The 21,927-nt window shown below is 41.7% G+C and overlaps 1 protein-coding gene across 1 annotated transcript in view; it reads right to left on the bottom strand.

The window, feature by feature from the left end:
• Positions 1 to 8,300: 8,300 nt before the first annotated feature.
• Positions 8,301 to 21,927, bottom strand: part of GABBR2 (gamma-aminobutyric acid type B receptor subunit 2) — a gene marked incomplete at both ends in the record, with an annotated part of 465,867 nt that continues 452,240 nt past the window's right edge. Inside the window, 2 exons of the mRNA XM_082281997.1 lie at positions 8,301 to 8,466; positions 15,779 to 15,896. Coding sequence (XP_082138123.1) covers positions 8,301 to 8,466; positions 15,779 to 15,896 — 284 coding nt within the window. The remainder of the gene's footprint in view (positions 8,467 to 15,778; positions 15,897 to 21,927) is intronic.

The following is a 21,927-nucleotide window of genomic DNA, read 5'->3' as shown; positions in this document are numbered from 1 at the left end:
TCTCAGATGTTCCAGCATCAGTAACAACTGCACTAAGAACAATGGAAATGGCAGGTGGAGTTAAGATGGTAAAGTAGATGAAAAGAAAAAAAAGAAAATAAAGATGAAGTGTGAAACCGTGCAGCTTTTCTGGATGTTGCACTGTGGAGAAATGTGGTTCAGAGCGGGTCTGTCTGGCTGCTGAATGTCCCAGCCACTCTGCCTACCTGCAGGAGCACAGGGTGCTGGAGCAGGGTTGGGCAGGTCCAGGAGGATGAAGGAGAATTTTCACCTTCTTGGCTGTTTTGAAAAGACTCAGTTAGGAGACTTTGCTAAGGTCTGGAAGAAGAGAGGAGTAGTTAGTCTTCCTGCCATAGGATCAGGTTAGCATAACAATTCAAAGCAAACTTCTTTTGAGAGGAATGGATGGGCAGCTGACACCATTGCTTCTGTCCCACGGCAAAACAAGTAACTTGCTGCTCAGTGGGGGGAGATCACAGAATCACAGAAACATTTAGGTTGGAGAAGACCTCTGAGATTATTGAATCCAACATTTGACTGAACACCACCGTGTCAACTAGACCATGGCACTGAGTGCCATGTCCAGTCTCGCCTTGAACACCTCCCAGGGACAGTGACTCCACCATCTCCCTGGGCAGTCTGCTCCAATGCTTAACAACCCTTTCCATGAAGAAATTCCTCCTGATGTCCAACCCAAACCTTCCCTGGCACAGCTTGAGGCTCTCATCTTGTTCTGTCACTGGTTGCCTGGGAAATGAGGCTGACCCTCACTTTGCTACAAGCTCCTTTCAGGTAGTTTCAGGTGCCTTTGGGTTGATCAGTTTGTCACTCCTACTACTGCAATGCTGTGCTACAGACCAATTAGATGAATGTCTTTATATGTCTTTCCATCCTCATTAAAATTTTTCTTGTCCCCAATAGGAACAGTTTTATATAAAATGACAGTATCGTATAGAGCAAAACGGGATGGACGGAAGGGCAGGTTAACACAAGGCAATAAAAGGTCTATGGAAAATTCACATGTGCAAGCCTGAATTTCAAAGCTAATTCTTCACCTTCAAAAAGTTACACGCCAGCTTCTGCGGAGATGAAGGCGGCTTTAATTAGCAGTGAGAAAATGGGCCCCAGTGGGTGGAGCAGGCAGGCTGGATCCCAGGTTGTGGCAACCCAAATCAGCTGCTCCAAGATAACTGAAAGCTGTCCTCTAACTCAATGGTCCATTAAATCTGGGATGTGTTTACTTGATTTTGTTTTGAAATTATTTTCATTTGTCTCAGTGAGATATGCCTGAAAGTTTTCATCTGTAGCAAGTACTGTTCTTATTTGTTTGCATGGATTATGCTGGAACAACTCATGCATTTTTTCCACTTTGCTGAGCTCCACTCTCATCATAAATTGCTTATTTAAGTTCAAATGTCAGTTAATTCTTAGGTAAATAGATTCTTGTATTTCAAAATTAAAACAAAGCAGAAAACATGGAATATTTTGGGAGAGAAAGGACTGAAAGGTTCTCAAATAATGGGGACACTTATAAGAGAAATATTCTTTATCACACAGCAGTATGACAGATGTTCAGCTGTACTTGCAGCTTGGAGAGTTCATAATCTCAAAGGAAATTTCAAAGGAGGCCTCTGAAAACAATAAACCATATGTACATACGAAGAATAATGAAAAATGCCCTCTCCCCACCCCCTGAATAAGGCAGTCTGGTTAAAAAAACTGTTTCTTTGTCTGTAAGAACCACTGTGTGTAAAATTTTCATAAGGATTGGTAATTTGCAAGCTTCACACTCCTGCAGCCTTTCAATAATAATGAAAGCCTGGAAACAGCCTAAGGTATAGAGATACCGAACTGAATTTCAAACTTTGAGCTTACTAGAATCTGAGGTCAAAATTTGGAGGAAAGTCACTCCCATTTTAGTTACTAGCAACACCGAGGCAGTTAGTGACGGTGTTGGCTTAGTTTCTGACAATTTTAACAGCTTTATTTGTACAGCCAGCTTTCTGGGATGACAGTGACTACTATCTTTTGCTAGGGGTGCTCATATCTGATGCTGACATTGATGTATCTTCCTCAGAAGTGATTGCAGCTGAATCCCTTGTTCATTTTCATCTTTATGACTCTCAAGCCATCTTCTTGTACGTGTGTGTTGGTTGTTTTGATATTTTTCCCCTTTTCTCCCATTAACTCTTTCGCTTTTCTCAAATAGTGTCTTCCAGTGACATAGGTATGAGCCAAGGCAAACCAAGGAGGATTTCTTTCCAGTGTTCAGTCAGGATGAGTTGTGGCGCTTATTGAATTCTTAACTTAAAGATTTAACCCTTATCTCATCACCCTCCCTCTGCAACCCCAGAGTGAAGTTATTGTCCTTGCTCCCCTTGTTATTAGTGTCCTTCACCCACCACTCATCACGAAGACAGTCAATGTATTTGGAAATGTGGCTGCCTTTAGGATGAGCAACTAACACATCCCTTTTACCTTTCTTGAGGAGAAGCTCAGCAATTTGCTCTTCTCAGCAGGTCTTTTAGTGGCACCTCTATTTGCAGATGATCTTGTCAGTCAGGCAGGTGGTCCTTGCACCTTTTCAGGAGATGTTGCCTTTATCTCCTGAACTGCTCAAGAGATGACTTTTACCTCTACTGTTTTTTCTGTGTCTCTCCACTTCAGACACAGGCCTAGTAGGGGAAAAAGCGACGGGTTTCTCAGACTGGAGGAAGAGTTTTTTTCTCTGGAGTAGTAAGAGATGTCCTTGTGGTGTGTTGTACATGATGTGTCCAAAGTAAAAGGAACACAATGTTTCCCAAAGAGGGATGTTTGTGTTCTGGAGAACACTTTGCTCTTACAAACCTCATCCTGGTTTGATATCACCAGTTGGATATCAGCAGCTGATAGACTGCTTAATCATGTGGAGTAGTTTTATGCCAGCTAGCTTTTGGTGAGGATGTGAGGTTCCTCTGTCCTGTAGAAGAGGTGTATCCATCCCTCTGCCTGCTGGGAGGGGTCCCTGGTGTTTGGGGATACTGGAGTATCCTTAGACAGGGCAGAGTAGGAGCCACTTGGGTAACATTACAGCAGAGCATTTTATGAAGACAAAGCATGTGCATGTTTTCTTACCTGCTCTTTTCCAGTTTTTTGTTTCTGCATTAGGCTCCATTTTCCTTTCAAACAGGGAATGTTCAGCTGCAAAGGCTCAGGATTTTGTGGCAGAATAGGCCAGGGCTGAGGAGAATTAATTCTGAGCTGGGGATGACTTGTGTGTTTATGTGTTTGGAATGATTTTTGCTTTTAAATGCTTGACAAATTCCCAAAGCAGGAGGTACCATGGGTGTCTCTGCCTTGGCATTTGTGGTGTTTTCCAGGCCATTAATGCTGAGCTGCTTATACTTTCTCCATGTCCTGCCAGTGCTCTGTGCAACACACACACATAACACACTCTCTGCTCCACACCTGCCCCCTGTCTTGCAGTCAATTTTATTTGCCAGAATGGACAACTTCAGATCTGTGGGATGATTTGCTGCCTGTGGCAGCTCCTCTGGTCAAGCGTGCATCCCACATTACTGAGGGCAGTGGTACGTAGGTGGGTAGGTGGGTCATGTGGTCCCTGAGGTCGTTGCAGCTGTGGGTTGTAAATGTAATTGATACTTTTCTTAGCTTATGTTGCACCCATTGCATGTGGGCACAGGATCCGTTCTGGTCAAAGCCTGTGTTTGCTGACTCATGAAGGTGTCCTTTCTCCTGAAGCTCAAGGTGATGTGAGCTCCTTTTTACTATGCTCCTTTCTGTTAATGAGCCAGCCCAGAGGCTGCTAGCTGCTGGTACCTACAACTCCTGTCCTCAGATCTGTTTGACCTTTACTGAATTAACCTCTGAAGTTCAGTAATTTGTTTAATCCTTGTGCGATGCTTAGCTTTGATGGGCATCCATCAAAAAAAGAAAGTAGCAGCCACTTTCTTTGGGGCAGTGAAGGAGTGTTTGAAGATGCCTCTTCCACCTTTTTCCTCCCACATGTCCTTCCCTCTTTCCCTTCATTTGGCCTATTTCAGCACTTCATCATCAAGGGATGTGGTTTAAACCAGCTGCAGTTTGCAAAGCTAGTGGCTCAAAATGCAGGTTGTCTGTGGCAACACGGATGTGGTGGTACTGTCACCCAGAGTTGTCCTTGCCCCACCTCTTCCAGTGCATCTCTAGACCCTCTATTGATCCTCTGCAATGTCATTGAGTGAGAAGTGACAAGCACAGTAGTGCTTTTAGAGTCCTGATCGACTCAAGAGGCAGAGTGCTCTTGAAAGTGCACTCATGAATAATATTCACACATATTAAAGTAATGGCTGTAAGTACTATTCACCATGTCAAGAGATGGAAAAGGCAGTCAGTAACTGAGAACTGAACTCCAATTAAAATCATGATGCTTAAACCATTGTAATAAATCTGTCAGTCTTCTCAGACAGTGAGCAGAAAATCCCTATTAAACAGGTCAGCGACAGGGAGAGTCAGCTTGCTGAACAGGCAAACCAGCCCATCCTTTGGACTGTGGTTTGAGAGCACAGTAAAGCCCTGCTGATATCCAGTAGGGTGCTGTGGAAGTGCTTGCACAAGCCTTGCTGGGCTGGCTACCAGCACCTAAGCAATCCTGACCAGAGATCAGCAGAAACACTAATCCGGTCTTAGGGAGAACAGGCACACTGTGCTGAGACTTGTAATGAACAAACAAGTTCTGAAAAGAACAGAAAAGATTTGACTATCAACCTTTAAGGAAAGGTATTATATCTCAAAAAAAGAAAAAAAGAGAGAAAAATGCTCTTTCCTTACCTTCCTTGATTTTATTTATTTGAAAGTAGGGCTGCAAGATTAGCAATCTTCCATGAATCCAGTAGCAACTTTATGATTGTATAGGAAGCATATTTGTTGTGCCTGTGGAAACTCAATGGTTGAAGTAAAGCTGCTCCCCTGACATTTTCCTCTTTTTTTTTTTTTTTCATGACCCTTTAAAGTAATATTTCTCTTTGTTCTGGTTTCCTATTATTCATGAGCAATTCTAAATTCTTCACATCCTCCCACAATTTCTGGTTGAATGTAGGTTTCGCATTGAAGTTGTTCTGTACTTTTTTCCTTTCTTGAATGAGCTTTGATGTATCTGTTTGAGTTTCTCCTGCCATCTGGTATTCTGCACTGAGAGACACGATCCTCACTGTTAACTCCTCCTTGGTATTTTCTCTTTTTAAATATGTTCGGAGGGACTCCTAAGCTGCATCAGAAACCTGCTGCAAAACCATTTGTGGTGGTTCTAATTCTCACATCTTGGGCTTTATGACATTTTGGGCTGGCTTGAGGATGCTCCCCTGTTGAAAAGCAAACAACTCAAAATGTTCTTTCCTGTCACTGTCTCATTGCCCTGCATTCCCACCCTCCTCCTGTTCTGCCATGTGGAAGAACCTGCTTTAAGACACAAACCCCACCACATGCACAAAACTAGATGGAGAGGCTTAATGTTTGCCTTCATGAAGGATTTGGTGTTTATTCTCAGAAATGTCTCATTTGTTAATGCAGAGATTTTACTATTGAGCTGGAAGATTGGCTCAATTTCAATAATTTGTGTGAAATAGTAAAATATTTCCTTTTCTTCTGAATTCACATTCACTGTGGGGCAAGAGAGAACAGTGTGTGGGCTAAGTGTGGTTTGGATATAAATGTTCAGTACATGTTTTGATTAGTTTTCCATTTGAAAAAGGTCTTAGACTTCACTCTTGGGTACTGCAGTAATTGTATTCCGGGGCAGAGGCTCTTCTATCTATTATCTCCAAATGCAAACTGTTCAACTACTAGGATGTGTATTTTTATTACATATTACATTTTTATTAAAATGTGATGTTGTAATAGGATTCCTCTTTCTCTGAGGAGGCTTTTATATATATACCTATGTTTATATATATACACACATACTCATTAAAAATGATTTTGCTATGGGGGAAGAGGGCATTGAGTGCAAAAAGCTAAGTTTTATATATTTTATTCATAAAAACAGATTTGCAACAATTTATTAAAAATTGATCTCATGCAGTATAAGGTTATACAAGAAATTCTTCATTTACATTTTCTTCTGGCAGTTCCAGTCTAGTTTAAAGCATTTGTGCACTAACATCATTGGAAAATGCCATTGGGGCACAGCCTCTTCATAAATTTACAGTACATTTTTGCTGCAGTATAAAAGAACAGAAACATTAAATAGCTATATTCACTTGGTTGGTCTTGTTATCTGCAGTAAAGTAAAAAAAAAAATGTTATGGGAGAAACTACAGTATCATTGAGACAAAGAATGTACTGCATGGTTTAAACCTAATAAACGTCACACAGTCAGTATTCACGAAGTTACAGACACACACACACACACACTCACCTCCAATGGTCCGATACTTCTGAATTATTTTTTTTTCCTGCTAAGTTGGAATAATATTTCTACAGAGATCTTTGTGTATACATTATATACAATATTGTAATTTTCTCTTTTTAAAAATTAACATTCCTTTTAAAATAAACCAGGCCCTGATGATATTAATAAAGCAAGAGAATACTGTCAACACACATTGAGTGACGACATCAGTGTTTAGTGCTTAAACAGAGTAATGAGTTCTAGTTTATCTGTGTTTATACTTACATGGTTTTTTGTTCTAAAAGCTACAGATATTTCCATAACCTCTCTTACTGTATGTGCCAAGTGAAATATTTTGTGATGCTCCTGATTGCAAGATTCAGATACATATTCGTGTTGGTTTTGGCCACTATGAGGTGTGTTTTATTTTTAATGGAGATTTATGCTAGCTTGTCAAAGCTGCAGTTAATTCCCTCAGGTAATGAACCCCTTCAGCTGTGCTTCAGTCATTGCTGATTTGTAAACCTTTGTACAAATATCATACCAAAGGTTTGGTCTGAGGGGCACAGGTGTTGATCAAAGAAAACTGAGAGCCTAGTGGGTGCTTCATGTGGTTTTTTCCCCCTACTTTTAGCAAACGGCCCTGGCAGTGAGAGGACACATTTCCAGTCCTTTGAAAAAAGAAGCTGCATGTGTGTCTCACCTGTGCCTGAGGGTTTGGCTCCAGAGTTGGTCCAGACGGTACACCACTATCATTCCTCCTAATTACTTTGGTTCAGGGAAAGGAGCTAAAGTATAAAACCAATTGTTTTTTCACAGTCCTTTCAGGATTCAGATAAAATATTCTATTGGTAAATTTGATTTGTCCTCTCTAATATCCGCTACAACTGTCACACGTACGCAGGTACGAAGCAAACATTGTGTATATTCACATCTATGTGCCCTGCAGGCTTTGCCCGCAGCAGCAAAGTGCTGTGCCCTAATCCCTCCCCCCCAAGTCCACTAAATTAATTTTACTGTAATTATGTGTGACACAGTTCAAACAAACTAGGAAAAACAATTCATCCTGTGGCATTAAGACTTTACTACCCATCTGTCCTCAGTGTCCTGAGTTATCAGCCCTAGGACTTTTTCAGACAGTTTAGTGTGTTATGGTTGGTGCTATTTATTCTGAAATAGGTGCAGAAACTTTTATAAAACTGAAGCTGCAGATGGTCAGCAGTCACTACCAATGCCCCTGGAGATGGGTGAAGTGCTCTGCTTGCAATCAGCAGCTCTCCAGCTGGTGGCAACTCAGAGCTGGAGCTTGGGTTACACATACAGCTGCAAGGTAAAGGTGACCCTGCTCACAGCACTGCAGAGTCTCAATGACACCCGAGGAATCATTTCTCACAATTCTTCTTTCCTACTAAACATCATCCCTGAAATGAAAAAAAGCAAGACTAACCAGTGCAGAATGTTTCCAGCGATTTAACACAACTCTTGTAAAAATGAGTGTATCTATTCCAACATGGTATAGCTCAACCACTGCATTTTCCTTACATGGATACAGTATAGAATTGCATGTTCTCAGCAGCCACATAAAGCTCAGTGACATTTGAGTGTTTGTTTTTTTTTTTTCCCTAGTGTCTTTTTTGCAAGATCCGTATATCCCAGCCTCCTTGTTGCTAGTAGAAATTTTGGAAGAAACATTTTTCAGTGACTTCTAGGTGAAGAAATAAAAACTCCATGAATAAGGCTACAGATCAAACTCCTTGTGTCCTCCTTTGCTTTTTCACATGAGTTACGTGGGCACTCCTGTGACGAGGGCCTCAGCAGAAGTTCCTCTGCATTAAGAGCCAATGTTACATGTTTGTAGCAGAGTTCTAGGTCAGATGTTTAGTCCAGTCATTGAGTACTTAAAAGCAGTTCAGGAAGCACTGATCTCCCTCTCCTACAGCCCTGAAACCATCACTCGGAAGGAGGGTGGCACGTGTCTGTGCCGAGGACTGGCACTGGGGCTTACGCATGGGCTGGCACAGCTGGCATCGACTCCTCCTATGGACGGCAGGTAGGCGTGATGGAGGATGGGCAGCTGCAAGGACAGCCGGCGCTGTATGCTGCGGGAGAGACAGGGAGAGCAGCGTTAGCCAAGGGCCAAATGGAATACATTACATGGCTGGTGTGCTCCCAGGGTGCTGCGAGGGACTTCTCTGTGCCTGCCGCTGTGACTGACAGGGTTAATGCCAAGAGCACGGCCCTTGCTGATGTTGAACTGTGCCACCGTGATGTTATTTTCCCCTTAGGGAATTCTTCTGGCAGGTTAGACATGGCAAAGGAAAATAAGCGTGCTTTCTCAGCATCCCACAACCTTCTGAAATTCCCAGGCACATTCAGGTTAATTGTTAGACTGCTGATACCAGGAAAAGGGAAAACCTTAAGTTTGCAAAGAGGCCGTATGGCTTGGTGACCCCCCCCCCCCCTGCAAAGCAACCAGCTGCCTTCAGAGCCCTGACCAACTGTGTAGACATGCACGAGGTCACAGACTGAGTTTCAAGCCATGCATCACTTAGCACAAGGATGTTAGTACTAAGGATGGCATTTTTGCAACTCCAGCTGAAGCAAACACAGGTGCATGGTGATTGGGACTGATGGCTTTTTCCTCTTTTAAGTAGCTCCTCTTTAAAGTTTGGGTCTGTGCTTTTGAAGTGATAGATGTTTCAGTCAGTGCTATAGGACTGAGGAACTGGCACTCTAAAAGCAGTCCTGCCCAACACCCATACCAAAATTCAGTGTTCCTAAACCCAACATTCTGTATCCATTTTTCCAAGCAGATTGACATCATAATAACTGGTATAATTTTTTAAAAAATGGATACTAAATCCTGCTCACAGGTATCCCATCTAAGCCCTTTCCTTGGAGAGCATGGTGCCATTAGAAAAGGCCTCTGCTACCCCTGTGCTGTGGATATACTAGCACCTTCCACAAAATCGAAATCCTGTTGAGGTTTGCTAGTGTAAAAGATGTTTTCAGTCATTTTATCCTCAGGATGGCTTTGAATTTGGAGACATTCACCCTTGAAACACAGTGGAACTTTCTAAAGAGAAGAAAGATATCAAAGTGACTGAGCTGAACTGAAGACTGGCTTTTGGATTTCAGAACAAAAATGCCCATAGAAAGCATTGTAACTGTATAATAGAGTTTTAAATTTATGTTTGCTCATTATCTGATATAATGACAGTGTATAGACAGGCCTTTACAAGGGGTGCATGTTTGACAGCTAGCCCTTTGAACAGCCTTTCTGATTCAAATGACATTTAATTGCTTGTGTTAGGTAGCAGACACAGATACCAAGGCATCCATTGCACTGCTTGGGAACCAGGCAATATAGCTTTTAAACTCAAACAGAAAGAAATGTAGTGTTCTTCTCTTTAGTTTCTCCACTACAAACTGTGGCTTATTTATACAGAGGTGCAGTAGAAATAGCTGTTGTCTGCCTACCCAGGAAACTCTTTCTCATTGTCTTCCCCTCAAACTCCCTTTAAAACTTTCATGCAATGTTAGTCCTCAGTGATGACCATTCTAGTGCTGGCAATGCACTCCTGGAACTGAACAAAATCCATTCATTGTTATTTTGCTACTGTGCTTGATTCTTTCTGGTGCTATCAATGAAGTCATGCCTTGTTCCCAAGGAGTGCAGAGGTGGCATGGCTCACTCTTTCCCTGTGCTGAATCCTTATGAGCCCAATGCCATGGATTGTCATTCTGTCTCTTGTTGAGGGGTCAAATGCAGAATAGCCCGCACTTATTTTCCCACCAGTGGAAATGCTTACTTTGTTCAACTGTTATAGACTTCTCATTAAAGGGCTTTTTGAAGCTACTCCAAGAGAATCCAGTTGCATAATCAAGTGAATAGGATTTTTTTTTTCATCCATTTCACTGTTAGCCATATCACAGACAAAGCATGTTTATTTAGCTATGCCAACAGTGGCTGCAGTGGGTGGCGAATTTTGCTTTAACTGTACTTAAAAGTTTACTTTCACTTGAAAATTTGGTTCCTGGAATTGGGGCAGAGAACTGTAGCCTGGAGACTTGCACACAATTAAGAGTGTAGACAAAACTCCTAGGGTGAAACGTGAAACAAAACAAAACAAGTAGCAAAATCCAAACAAACTTGCTATTTTCACCTGAAGTGAAAGTAGATCTTGTGCCTTGCCTCACTCTGTTTAGGGCTCCTTTTCTCACAATATGTGTGATTTTCCCTTCTCCCAGTCCTTACACATTTTGCCTATGCTTTTGGGGAGAGCCCTTGGCATCAATACAGGCTGGTGGATGAAGGGATGGAGAACAGCCCTGCCAAGAGGAAATTGAGGGTGATGGTGGATGAAAACTGGACATGATCAGGCTATGTGCACTTGCAGCCCAGAAAGTTAATCATATCCTGGGCTGCATCAAAAGCAGCGTGGCCAGCAGTGTGAGGGAAGAGATGCTGCCCCTCTGCTCTGCTCTGGTGAGACCCCACGGGGAATATTGCATTCAGCTCTTCTCATAAGAAGAGTGTGGACCTGCTGGAGCAAGTCCAGAGGAGGGCCACAAAAAAAATCAGAGGGCTGGAGGATGTCTCCCATGAAAAGAGGCTGAGACAACTGGCATTTTCCATCTTGGAGAAGAGAAAGTTCCAGTGAGACCTTGAAGCTGCTTTCCAGTACCTAAAGGGAGCTTACAAGGTAGCTGGATGGGGACTTTTTACAAGGTCATGGAGTAAGAGGATGCTGTGTGAGGTTTTAAATAAAAGAGGGTAGATTTAGACTACATATAAGGAATGAATTTTTATGATGAGGGTGGTGAAACACTGCCACAGGTGGCTCAGATGCCCCATCCCTGGAAACATTCAGGGCCAAACTGGATGGGGGTTTGAACAAGCTGATCTACTTGAAGTTGTCTCTGCTTATTGCAGGGGTATTGGACTGGTTAACTTTGAAAGATCCCTTCCAGCCCAAACCATTATGTGATCCTATGAATTTATTTCAAGCTGTGCATACTATATAGGTGTATATATATATATATGTGAAAACATATATATGGTCAAGTATTTTGGAGAGGGAATGGTTGGTAGTACTGGGTCTAAAATCATAGACAACCACTGAAGGAGATGTAAAGGAAAGATAATTCCACACACAGAGCATCCACTCATCAGGATTCTGTGACAGGGGAAGTGTCCTCAGCTCTGTACAGAAATACCATTTATTAGGGAAACATAAAATCAAGTAAAACCTTGACTTCCAATGTCAATGCACACAGAAATACAATGCAGTGCACATGGGAATGCAGGATACCACAAGGGGGGCCGAGGCATTTGAAATATATTTTGGTTTTGTTATAGAAAATCACTAATAAGATCCGTTGGTAAGTGGGGGGACTGAAACAAATTGCTGCAACAGTCAAACATCTGAAGTTCTGTGGGAGTGTGTAAACTGTGTCTGAGCACTCAGGGATTATTTCAGTTAATTCTGCAGCACATTAATGTTGATTTTTATCAACTGCAGGGAAGCTGGAGAAACTCTAAAAGACTACAGTAAAGCAAGATGTTCTACTAGCAAGTAAAAGAAAAGGAGACTTAGAGGTGACCATTTCACTCTCTACAACTTCCAGAAGGGTGGTTGTAGTCAGGTGGGGGTTGGTCTCTTTCTCCAGGCAGCAACTGACAGAATGAGAGGACACAGTGTTAAGCTACGCCAAGGGAAATGCAGGTTGGATATTAGGAAAAAGTCTTTTACAGAAAGAGTGGTTAAATACTGGAATTGTCTGCCCGGGGAGATGGTGGAATCACCATCCCTGGATGTGTTTAAAAAAAGATTGGATGTGGCACTTGGTGCCATGGTTTAGTTGAGGTGTTAGGGCATTGGTTGGACTCGATGATCTTAGAGGTCTCTTCTAACCTAGTGATTCTGTAAACTAACTGTTCTAAACCCACCTTATTTTAATGACAGATTTGAGTTAGATCATAGATAGACTAATATAAATCACTCTCAGTGAAGAAACAAAGGCCTGTTCATGCTGAGGCATATGGCTGCAATGCAATAATCCAGTCACAACCAAGTTTTTGATTGAGAATTTTTTGTTACTTAAATTAACATAACTGGCTCCAGTTATGCTTTGAAGGTTACAAAAAACCCTGCATATAGAAATAGTCTATTAAGATCACAAGTTTTAGTGGGGTCCCCCAGAAATCTGTCATCACCTCTACTTAGAGATCTGGAAGACTGTTACATATTGTTGCTGTTAAAATGAGAATGGTATAAATTTTAATGGTGCCAAAAGCTAATGACCTGCTGGATGTAGGTCACTGATGAGAAGGGACACACACAGGAATGAAGGAGCATAGATGGATGTCCTTAAGGGTCACAGAAGGTAAACCACTGAACGTAGCCTTCGTGCACATAAGCTGACTGATATGATCTTTAGATAAGCAAGCAGTACTGCCCATCAGGAAAGATGAGCAGTTTGATGCTCATCAAATCATATGACTTTGCCTGAGAGACAACTCATCCTACTGGGAAATGAATGATATCTATTCTAAACCGGTTCAGGCTGCTTTTTGGACCTGAGATGAGCTGGCACAGTGCAGTGTCTATCCACACAGCTAAGCAGCCCCCAAGATTGCTGCTGAGCATTTCCTGGGAGAGCACAAGCAGGTACAGCTGTGCTAGGGAGTATGCTAAAAAGCACAATGGGAAATCAAAGTGCAGGGCTCGTGCCTGTGCACTGGTACTGCTTCGCCAGTGCTTTTACTATAGGAGGTGTTAATTTATACTGTGTAGAGAGTGTACACAGGAAAGAAAGCAGTTGGCATCCACTTTTTGCTCCTCTTATCTGATGGCCTGATTGGGTATGGAAAATTTTACATGGCAGTATGGAAAACCTACTGGGTCCTGTCCAGCAGGAAAAGGAGTAAGATGCCAAGAGAACTGAGAATCATCTATATGCATGCTCTAAGGCTGCTTTACAATCATACAGACTACATTTTCCCTAGGTGCAGCGTTCTAAATCTGAGCCAAGCACAAAAAAATTGTTTTTCACATTCTGATTGAGACAATGTAAATAGCACCCCATTGAAAAATGGGAAACAACTTCCTGCACTACTGCCTAAAGTGCATGTATACCGTTCTGGGTTCACTTTGGGCACAACTGTAGAATAAGGGATCCTACTTGCAATGAGTCAAATGTAGCACTAATGGTAAGAAAGAATGAAAAAATCCCAAATCAGCTCTTTTCTGGACTCTATAAGAGCTTTCATACTGGAAGATGTCAGTTTTCATGAGTGCTGACAAGCACAGGAAGCTGGGAAGATTTTTTTCCCCACAGTCATTAAAGAGTTAAAATTTCTGCAGGCAAGCGATTGAATTAACATCCTCCTTTCACAGGTTTGTGACCAAGAGGAAATCTTTTTCATACTAATGTCCTTGAGATTCGTGTTCTTGAATAAGAAATAAGTTTCTCAGACTGTGACTACCTGTCAGATGCCCTATGTATGAAGTGAAATTAGAAAGACAGAAACTACAGCTTAACTTTAAATCCTTTTTTTTTTTTTTTGGACAAAAATTATATATTTAGCAACCATCAAAGGACAGAAGTGCTGCCAGACAAGTTGAGAAACAAGCCCAGGGGTGCAGAAGAATATCTTCAAGAGCACAAACTTTGGAGAGAGTCAATCTCTTATCAAAAAGAGGGAAGTCCTGAAGACAGCTATACCTCTCCTCTCTGGCAGATCCACTGTGCCTGGGCAGTGTGGCTCTGGTATCCAAACCACCACCTCATTCCCAGGGAAGACACTGGCCCTTGGACCTGGCACAGTCACAGCTCTGCAAATGCTGAATGGCACTGTTTAGATTTAGCAGGACTGTATTAATTGCCTTCCATAAATGACTGTTCAGATTTGTACTGACCCACTCTCCAGGACCTTTAGGAAATCTCAGTCTTCTCATCAGTTATCACTAGCCTAGAGGAAGTTCTGTCATCACCAAATGTTTTTCTTTGTCTGTATTAAATCTGTATCGAGACAATTGGATTATCTGAAAGTCTGTGTTTTTCTTAGCATCTTTCTTAATGTAAGGGAGCCACATGTGGATGAGGCTGCATTCACACTACATTATTTCTGACAAATGGTGCTGAGAAAAACACAGGCCTCTAATAGCTATGCATTAAAGCACTCTGCTGACCCCACGAAGTCAGGAGAGCGCTCTCAGCAAGAGTCCTGCTTTTGTGAAATTACAAGATATTTCGTCTACTGTGGAACTTTTTTCCTTTTTTTGAGGGGTGTGTGTGTGTGTGTGTGGATTAGCTTCTTTGCAGGTTTGGGTTGGGTTTTTTCATTGAGTGCAAGGACAGAATTAGAAATCCACGTGTTTTCCTGCACCAGGTAGTACAAGACAGTAGCTACTATCTGCAATCAGGGCTGCTGTTGCTGATGTAACGTGACTCATTCTAGTAATCTGTTTAATTTATTCTGTTTTTAAATAAGTTTTTAAATTGCCCAGGAGTCTGACAGCTATTAGCTCAGACACTGATGAAGTGATGCTCGTGTAACCAGGCTGCCTTGGGGAAATGGCTGATCCAGGCACACATGAGAATGCTGCTTCCCTGAGCTCTGGCCCATGGCAGGTCCTGCTCAGAGAGTGGAGGGTAGGACACCAGTTTATTGTATCGGTTCCTAGAGAGAAAAGCGGACACCCAGACTCCTTCCCCTCTGTAAATCCAGCCAGGGTTTTGTGCCATCCTCTCCTTGTATCTGCAGCATTGTTTCTAAGGGAAACTACTTAGTGCAGGCTTTCCTGTGCCAAAAATCAGGTCCAGCTGCTATGGCAACGTTGAGAAGCCCTCAGGACACTTTTTATTTCTCATCTAGCTTAAGAATGTAAAAGAACAAAATGTCTACATACACCATGAACCCCTCTGGCTGGTGTGTGGAAGGACTTGGACATTTGACAAGAGTCATAAGACACTTGTGCACATATGTACATCCTCTTCTCTCCTCCACACACTGGTGGTTGGGCACAGCTCATCCTGCAGCTCCCTACAGAAACTTCAGACATCATGCTGTGGATGTCTCTAACAAGAGAAAGGAAATGTTTGTTTGCCTTCAGGACACCTTAGGATCTAAAGTCCCTGTTATCCTTTGAGTTTCATTGGGGTGGTGAGCTGGTGGCAGGGAGGTATCACAGTACAATGTTGCTGCCTACTGGTGCTTTAGGAGGTGCCATTCACATTCCCCATTGCTGATGTTTCAGGTTCTCTCTGTAGCTGGGGCTGCATGAAAGGGGGTTACAGTGAAGGTCTTCCCATAAAAAAATGCATGGAAGGGAAGTATGGGCTTTGATGAAATGTAATAATTTAAATTACCATCTTGTCAGTAAGATAATGATGTATACTTACTGTTCTGGAGAGTTGATGTCTTCTATGGGATCTTTGTTTGTTCTGGAAGGGTCTGATGAGCCCCACTGTGCTGGTGGATTTTGATCAAGATGATTTTTCAAAATGGCTTTCTCACCATCTGGATGGACAAAACATTCAATTTTACTTTACTGTGACCAGGTGACCATTTCAAAATTGTTTCATTTTAAATTTTCCCAGATATCCATAATGCCACAAAGTAAACTCATACTACCTATATTCTAATATAGTCTCAAGTTTTGCTGTGACAGTTTGGTACTCTTATGTTTTGGTTGATGTGTTCCTCCATAGGAACTACCATGAAGAAACAGAAAAGCAACAAAACCTCTTTGTCCTCCCTTTGCTTCCCCCCACCTTTAAAAAAACCCCACAAACCAACCCTTGTCGTCCCACCTCTATGCAGCTGTATCACTCTCTCCCATATAGGCTTAGGCTATGTGAAAAATTAAAGTAACTATACTGTTCTTGCAGTTAGAAATTGTAACCTTTTCATAAACCCTCTTTCTTAAGACTTTTCCTAAAAGAACTATAACCTCATTGATATATAGACCCTTGGTACTCTTATGATCACACAGGCAATTAAGTGCTGTCATTTGTCTATCTGCTACTGCTATCATTTTTAGCATGAAAATATGATTCATATCAGTTGCACTGGTCCATAGGTTGTCGGCAGCATGGACAGCTAATGATGTCATTATTCTTTTTTCTTTTCTGCACAGTGATAACAAAACAGATCATAATTCTTGATTCCCCTGGGTGTCCTGGGAGTTGCTGGCTAGCTGTGCTGATGCCCATGTCATCATTCCCCCTGAGAAACACAGGCACACACAGCCATTTTATGAAGATCCTTTCTGTTCCTGCCTGCTTTTTCAAAGTGTCTTTCTGTGTTAAGCCAAATAAAATCATATGGAAAGCATCTGAATAATGAGGGCAGTTCACAGTTTTCATAAATAATTACAGAGAGCTCCAAAACCATCACCAGCAGTTGTTTGCCACACAAACAGAGAAGCAGTGATTGCCGCAGGCATTGAGGCAGCATGGAAGAGGAGTCTGAGGTAAATTCTTGAAGAGGGTACTGGAGGATTTGAACATAAAAGTGGGTATGAGGGGGAAAAACAGGAAAAGAGTGAAGAAAAAAGGAAAACAGCATGAAAAATCTAGTACATATTGAAGGGTTAAGCTGCTTTTCTGTTGTACTTGTTTAGGAGCCCCAAATAATGCTCAGCTCCCAGCATGCTAGGAATATCTATGTTATCAACAGGCACCGGGTGTACAAAACAAGCAGCAGAAACACAGAGTAAGGAAAGAAGCTGGAAGCACAAATATTTTGAGGGCAAACTCCAACATCTATAATTACCCTCCCAGTGAGCTCATCCCTGGCATTATTTGATAGCATTCACTTCCTGCTGTGAAAAACCTAAAAAGCAAGCAACAACCAAGTGTGTAGGTGAGGAGGCAACAATGCACAGACATGGGGATCACTACAGCTCAGAAGGAGACAAGATTTTTCACTTATGTTGCATTGAAGAGAAGGATCTGGCTGAGAAAGGAGGTGACCAGAACACATGAAGCTGCTTCGGCTGGGGCAGGAAAATGTCAGTAGAAGAGAGCAAAGGAATTCAGTTGTAGCAAGAAGAGTGTTTAAGAGATGGCAGGAGTCAGTGATGGTTTAGATGTGAAGGGAGTAGAGTAAAGAGTCAAATCTGGCAGTGGCTAAGATAAACAATAAGGTCTGTCATCTCAGGGCAGCCTGAAGTTTGCTGGTGTGGTATTTGCTGTCACAAGCATTCAGTTTTTACTTTCCGTACATTGCATTTCTTTGTATATCAAGTTTGACATTTGCATAAAAGTCTTGTGATGTCTATAAACAGACATGTAGAAAAGAACACTTTTTACTTCTGTGATTAAAACCAACATTCAGTCCTGAGCTGATGTAAGCTGACAATGGAAACTGCTGACTTTTTGATATAGACCAAAATAAAAATTTGAGTAACCCTTGTAATTAGAGATGGAAAAAGTCTATGATTTAATTATTTTAGGGTTCCAACTCCTTTGGACAAGATAAGCAATTTAACATTTTACAAAGCCACTAAAGATATAATTCTTCATCAAATGATTGGAAAATGCAACTGTTGCTGTTTGGGAGTAGGTTATTTAATAGAATAATCTGCATTGTACACGCTAAAGGAGTTTCATGCACTTTCAGATGTGCTGTGAGAGAGAGAGAGAAGGAGGTGGTCCTTGTCAAAAAGGTGGGGGATTTAGTTTAGAGTAGAGCAGAAATCATATATTCTCTTCCTACTCGCCTCTCAACACCAACTGCCCATATATCACCGTGTGTTATTCTTAATAGACTCTTTTCTACCACTCTTGCAGATGACTTGCCCTTAATACACTGAATAAATTTCTGTATACAAGGCTACCAAGTGCAACTTTTACTGTATATGTATAAAATACAGACAAAATGCACATTAAATTGTCGCTTTTTTTCCTTTTTCCTTTGCTTCTTTCAAAATTAAAAAAAAAAAAAGTTAAGTAATTCTTATTTGTTAGGCATTTTGGGAGAGGAGTTGTTAGATTTCTATTTTGCAGCTATGGAAACTAGAATATCTTTATTTTTTATTTACCTTTCATTTAAATAATGTAGAGCAAGATTCTCACTTAGTCATATGCTTCTGGGAGCATGGATCTTAAAGAAAAAACACTATTGCCATATGCACTTAAAAAACTTTAAGGTTTAGAAAACTAGTTTTATATACCTGAGCAACTGAAATAAAAGAAATTAAGGGCAGTGGTAAACATTTGATTTCCCAGTTTCCCCTGTAGAGTGTAGCAGTGTTTTTGATACTTTCCCATCTTCTCCCCTGTCCATTAAGTATGCTGCATGGAAAATGCCCTTCATTCTCAGGGTACTGTCTGCCACTGCAGATCCTACCCAGTAAGTTGCACCGGGATGATGTAACGACCTTCTAAACTGAAATTACATTAGCCAGAAGCACCTTCTAAATAATTTTCACCTTTGTAGACCTCAAACCGGAACTCAGAAATCTGGATAAGTGATGCCTGAGCACTTTCCATTCAGAAAGCTGTCGGGAAAAAAGACAAATACATCTCAAGGGCCGCACAGAGCACTCAGCAATGGGCTCATTATAAAACAAAGCTTGCTGCTGGTGGTCGGTGAGAGACAGAAGGTTTTAGCTCAGGACCTTTGTCTACCTGTAGCAAAGAAACAGCTTCCGTTTACAAAGCTCTGAGCTGCAAAAGCACACCCACGCAGGCTGCCGAGGGGCTCAGCGAGGAGGTCACTGCTCCCAGCTGCTTTCCTCTCCCTCTGTCAGGGGTCACCTACAATCACTCTGCAACCTTGTGCTGCCAAAATTACCTGGGCAGGCTTAAAGGCACCATGCGTTTTAACAACTCTCATTCAGCTGCAGGCAGAAAGCACCAGGTGACTGATGATGCTTCAGTTTTTTTCCATAGAGTTTAGAAAACACATTTTTTTAACTAGAAGATTGTTTTGTTGATGTTTGGACACTGCAGCTTTATTGAACATCTTCATCATTACCCTTTACTGGCAATATTCCTCTGATGGCTTAGAACTGGATGGCAGAACTACTCTTTATCCAATATCTTCCAATTCTATTGTTGTTTCTCTTTGCTAGAAAGCATATTTTGTGCTCCACAAAGAAGCAAGTGTGGTTTAATAAAGACTTATAAGATCTGGCAGAGATAATTTTGCTGATTTACTAAGGAGCTCAGAAAACTTTAGAGGTAGATTTTTAAAACCTGCTGTAATTTTCCCAGTTCTGTTGTTTGGACTGTGAAACATGACTAGGCAGTCTCTGTTTTTCATGTGAATAGGATGTAAAGAAAGTAAGCTGAAAGGAAAAATTAAAATGATCACATCATCTGCTGGGTAATCAGAAAAAAACTTCTCCTAAAGGAAGCACACTGCACTGGCAATCTAAATGATAACTTCTAGTAGTTATGTTTTGAGAGAGGAACATTTTTTAAAAAGAAAAGCCAGCAAGATTCTGCTCTGATTTATACTACTTTAAATCAGAAGAAATTACCTTTACTACAAATTCATTTCTGTGCAAGAAAGGGCAGGTACTGAACCTCTGACAGCTTGGTCTCCCTTTTGAAATAGAAACAAGCTCCAGGACTGAATCCATTTGTTAGGCTTCATAGAAACTAGCATACAGATCGCTATATACCTCTATAAAGAAAGGAACTATATCCTTGCTTCAAAACAGCATCCCTTTAAAGGAGTTATTTCTGAAAGCCCTTACCTTTGAATCTATTTTTCAATCTCAAGCTTAGTGCTTGAATCGCATGAACTTCATAGAAATGATATTTCCCCCATCTATCACAGATGAATTCTGTTTTGCTTCGCATTTGTGAGCAACATGCCTTTGAAATCTGTTTTCCTTTGAGCTGCTTTTACACGGGGAAAAAACTAACACTAGGAAACATCGGAGTGGGGTGACAAGTGGTAGGCATATTTGACACGTAAATGAATGCTCCCAGCCTGTTTACAGCAATGAGTAAAGACTGCTTTCTGGCTTAAAACAAAGTTTTCTGAGCAAGGAAGGGCGCCTGTAGAGAAAGAACCTGCAAAAAGGGTTTGTTCGTAAGGGGGGACTGCGGCAAGGCTGTCTCTTTCTTCTCATGTACTTCCCATAGAATGGCCTAATTTCCCTAATATGCTACTCTGAAATGTACTAGCCAAGGTAGAAATTGAGGGAGGTTGTTCTCCAGGATTTCTTCTGAGCTTTGCTTTATACTAAACACTTGTAATCCATGATTTTGTGAATTATTTCACATGGAAATAATTTCATGTATTAAAACATCAAAAAGAAGTCAAGTAGAGTAAGATAGTAAGATTCCAAGTGTAGCAAAATTATCCAGCCCCCCACCCCCAAACCACACAATATCTTTCCTCTGTCTATTTGTCTCTTCAGTAGCTTTTAACTCTGCAGGAACTTGCACAGCAGAAATAAATTCCACCTTCACAAACTCTCTCCTGTCTGACACACTGACACGGGTGCAAGGAGCCCTTTTGGGAAGCTCTGGTTTGTGTCCATTTTAGGACATTTCTTCCCTGGAACTGTGTGGAACTTTCCTGGAACTTCCTCTTTACACAGCATCACACTTGAAGCACTTGTCCTCCTTTTTTCCAAATGCCAGCCTGGAAAACGCTGCTGTGCCTCCAAGCCTGTCTGTTCCTGCTGAGCGGCTCTGTCAGTGACAGAGACGGCCCGAGCCAAGCCTGGCCTCCCCCACACCCCATCCCTGCCTCAAACCCAGCCTAGAGTGTGGCTCTGCCGCTCCAGCAAGGCCACCAGATCTCACAAATGCCAGGGGAGAAGTTAATGTTGCCCTGGGCACAGAGCTGAGGTCACTAGCAGGCACAGTGACTCAGGCATGTGAGGAATGTATCAAATGAAGTTCATGGTATGCCCTTTTAAATGCAGCTGGGGAAACCATTGGAAGTCCCAGAGCCACAGTCTGTGGAGCATGCTGAAAAGTGCTTGACCACACAAAGCTCTGTAGCAGTGCAGCTAAAAAGCCTGCATTAAAAGAAAGCAATCAAGCCATAAACCACAAATCACATTTTCCTAATTGCTTTTCTTACATAGCCAATTGCTGTAGATGTCTCAGGAACATTATGCATTTGTGAACAAGAGATGAGTGTCTCAGATAATATCTCTCTTTAAATGAGGCGTACTGAAATGTGCTGTAAAGAAGGAGTCCCTGTGCCAGCAAAGGGCTCCTGGAATACACCAGGAGCTATTGCTGTTAATAACTAACCAGGAATCCCAAAGTTATGAAACACTGCCTGAGGTCAGGCAGATATAGGAGTTCACAGCTAAAGTAATTTGGCTTAAGTAATTTAACTTTTGTATCCTAAATCCATATGTTTGATGTAAATGAGGGGGGTGGGGAAGGAAAAGATGAATCAAATAACCTCCTTTGGCACTTGGTTATAGGAGTTAGGATTTTTAACTCTGGGCAATTTTTACAGATCAGAAACCTACTGAAGTGTACTATGACATTAAAGTTTGATTAGGGCTTGCTTGAGATGCATTGCCTAAATCCCACATTATGATCTGTTCTGTGAAGAGCAG

This window comes from Coloeus monedula (assembly GCF_965178545.1).
Source record: "Coloeus monedula genome assembly, chromosome: 1".
NCBI lineage: Eukaryota > Metazoa > Chordata > Aves > Passeriformes > Corvidae > Coloeus > Coloeus monedula.
Note: the sequence above shows the minus strand (reverse complement) of the source record. Positions and strands in the feature narration are given on the sequence as shown.